A 1,506-nucleotide genomic window follows, 5' to 3' on the forward strand; every position below is an offset into this window, starting at 1 on the left:
AAGCTAGAGTGCCATGGCATCAGCCTACCTCACAGCAACCTCAAACTTCTAGGCTTAAATGATCCTCTAGGCTCAGTCTCCCTAGTAGCTGGGACTGCGGGTATTTACCATAATGCCTGGTTAATTTTTTTTATTTTTAGATGGAAGTCTTGCTCTTGCTCAGGCTGGCTTTGAACTCTTGAGCTCAAGGAATCCTGCTTCAGTTTCCCAAGAGTGCTAGGATTACAGGCGTGAGCCACCTCACTTGGCCTGGGTCAGCAACTCTTGTTTCTGCCCACAGGGAGTCTGGTGGATTTTCTCAAGACCCCACCAGGTATCAAGTTGACCATCAGTAAACTCCTGGACATGGCAGCCCAAGTAAGGAGACTGGTGAGGGGCTGGTCATGGGTATAGGTTAATGGGGTGAGGATGTTGGGCTCAGGGCTTTTGACCTGTGTCTGACCTGCAGATCGCAGAGGGCATGGCATTCATTGAAGAGCGGAATTATATCCACCGTGACCTTCGGGCTGCCAACATTCTGGTGTCTGGCACCCTGAGCTGCAAGATTGCAGACTTTGGCTTAGCACGCCTCATTGAAGACAACGAATATACAGCCAGGGAGGGTAAGTGTGGGAAATGAAGGAGGTCTAAGGGCTGCAGGGTCTGCTCAAGCAGACCCATGTGACCTCACTCTGCCTGCCTTCAGGAGCCAAGTTTCCCATTAAGTGGACAGCACCAGAAGCCATTAACTATGGGACATTCACCATCAAGTCGGATGTGTGGTCTTTCGGGATTCTGCTGACAGAGATTGTCACTCATGGGCGCATCCCTTACCCAGGTCAGGACCATGGGCAGGAATTGAAAGGGCGATGGGAAGGGCACCGAGTCCATGTCTTCCTATTCATTTCCTCCCAAGCTCATAATCTGAATCTTTCTAGCTGTATCTCCTCTATCCTCTTGGGGGTTTGATTCTACGTCCTCAAGAAGATGCAACATCCCCTGGGGTGGGCTTCTATCTCTTTCTCTCTTTATTTTTTAAGACAGAGTCTCATTATGTTGCCCTTGATAGTGTGCCGTGGCATCACAGCTCACAGCAAACCCAAACTCTTGGGCTCAAGTAATTCTCTTGCCTCGGCTTCCCTAGTAGCTGGGCAAGGGTCCACCACAACACCCAGCTATATACATAATATATATTTTTTGTAGTTGTCATTGTTGTTTGGCAGGCCCAGGCCAGGTTCAAACCTACCAGAGCCCCGGTGTATGTGGCTGTCGCCCTAGCCCGCTGAGCTATGGGTGCCAAGCCTCTTTTTTTTTTTTTTAATTTTTAAAATTTATTTTTGGGCAGCGCCTGTGGCTCAATGAGTGCCAGCCCCATATATTGAGGGCGGTGGATTCAAACCCACCCCAGCCAAACTGCAACAAAAAATAGCCGGGTGGCTCGGTGCCTATAGCTCAACCGGCTAAGGCGCCAGCCACGTACACCTAAGGTGGCGGGTTCGAATCCCCAGCCCGGACCCGCCAAACAAC

The 1,506-nt window shown here is 50.3% G+C and overlaps 1 protein-coding gene across 1 annotated transcript in view; it reads left to right on the top strand.

Annotated features, from left to right (window-relative positions):
* Positions 1-1,506, top strand: part of LCK (LCK proto-oncogene, Src family tyrosine kinase) — a 31,579-nt gene that overhangs the window by 23,735 nt on the left and 6,338 nt on the right. Inside the window, exons 10-12 of the mRNA XM_012812387.2 lie at positions 281-357; positions 449-602; positions 686-817. Of these exons, the coding sequence (XP_012667841.1) occupies positions 281-357; positions 449-602; positions 686-817 (363 nt within the window). The remainder of the gene's footprint in view (positions 1-280; positions 358-448; positions 603-685; positions 818-1,506) is intronic.

Source organism: Otolemur garnettii, unplaced genomic scaffold, assembly GCF_000181295.1.
Source record: "Otolemur garnettii isolate 467f Iridium unplaced genomic scaffold, OtoGar3 scaffold00204, whole genome shotgun sequence".
NCBI lineage: Eukaryota > Metazoa > Chordata > Mammalia > Primates > Galagidae > Otolemur > Otolemur garnettii.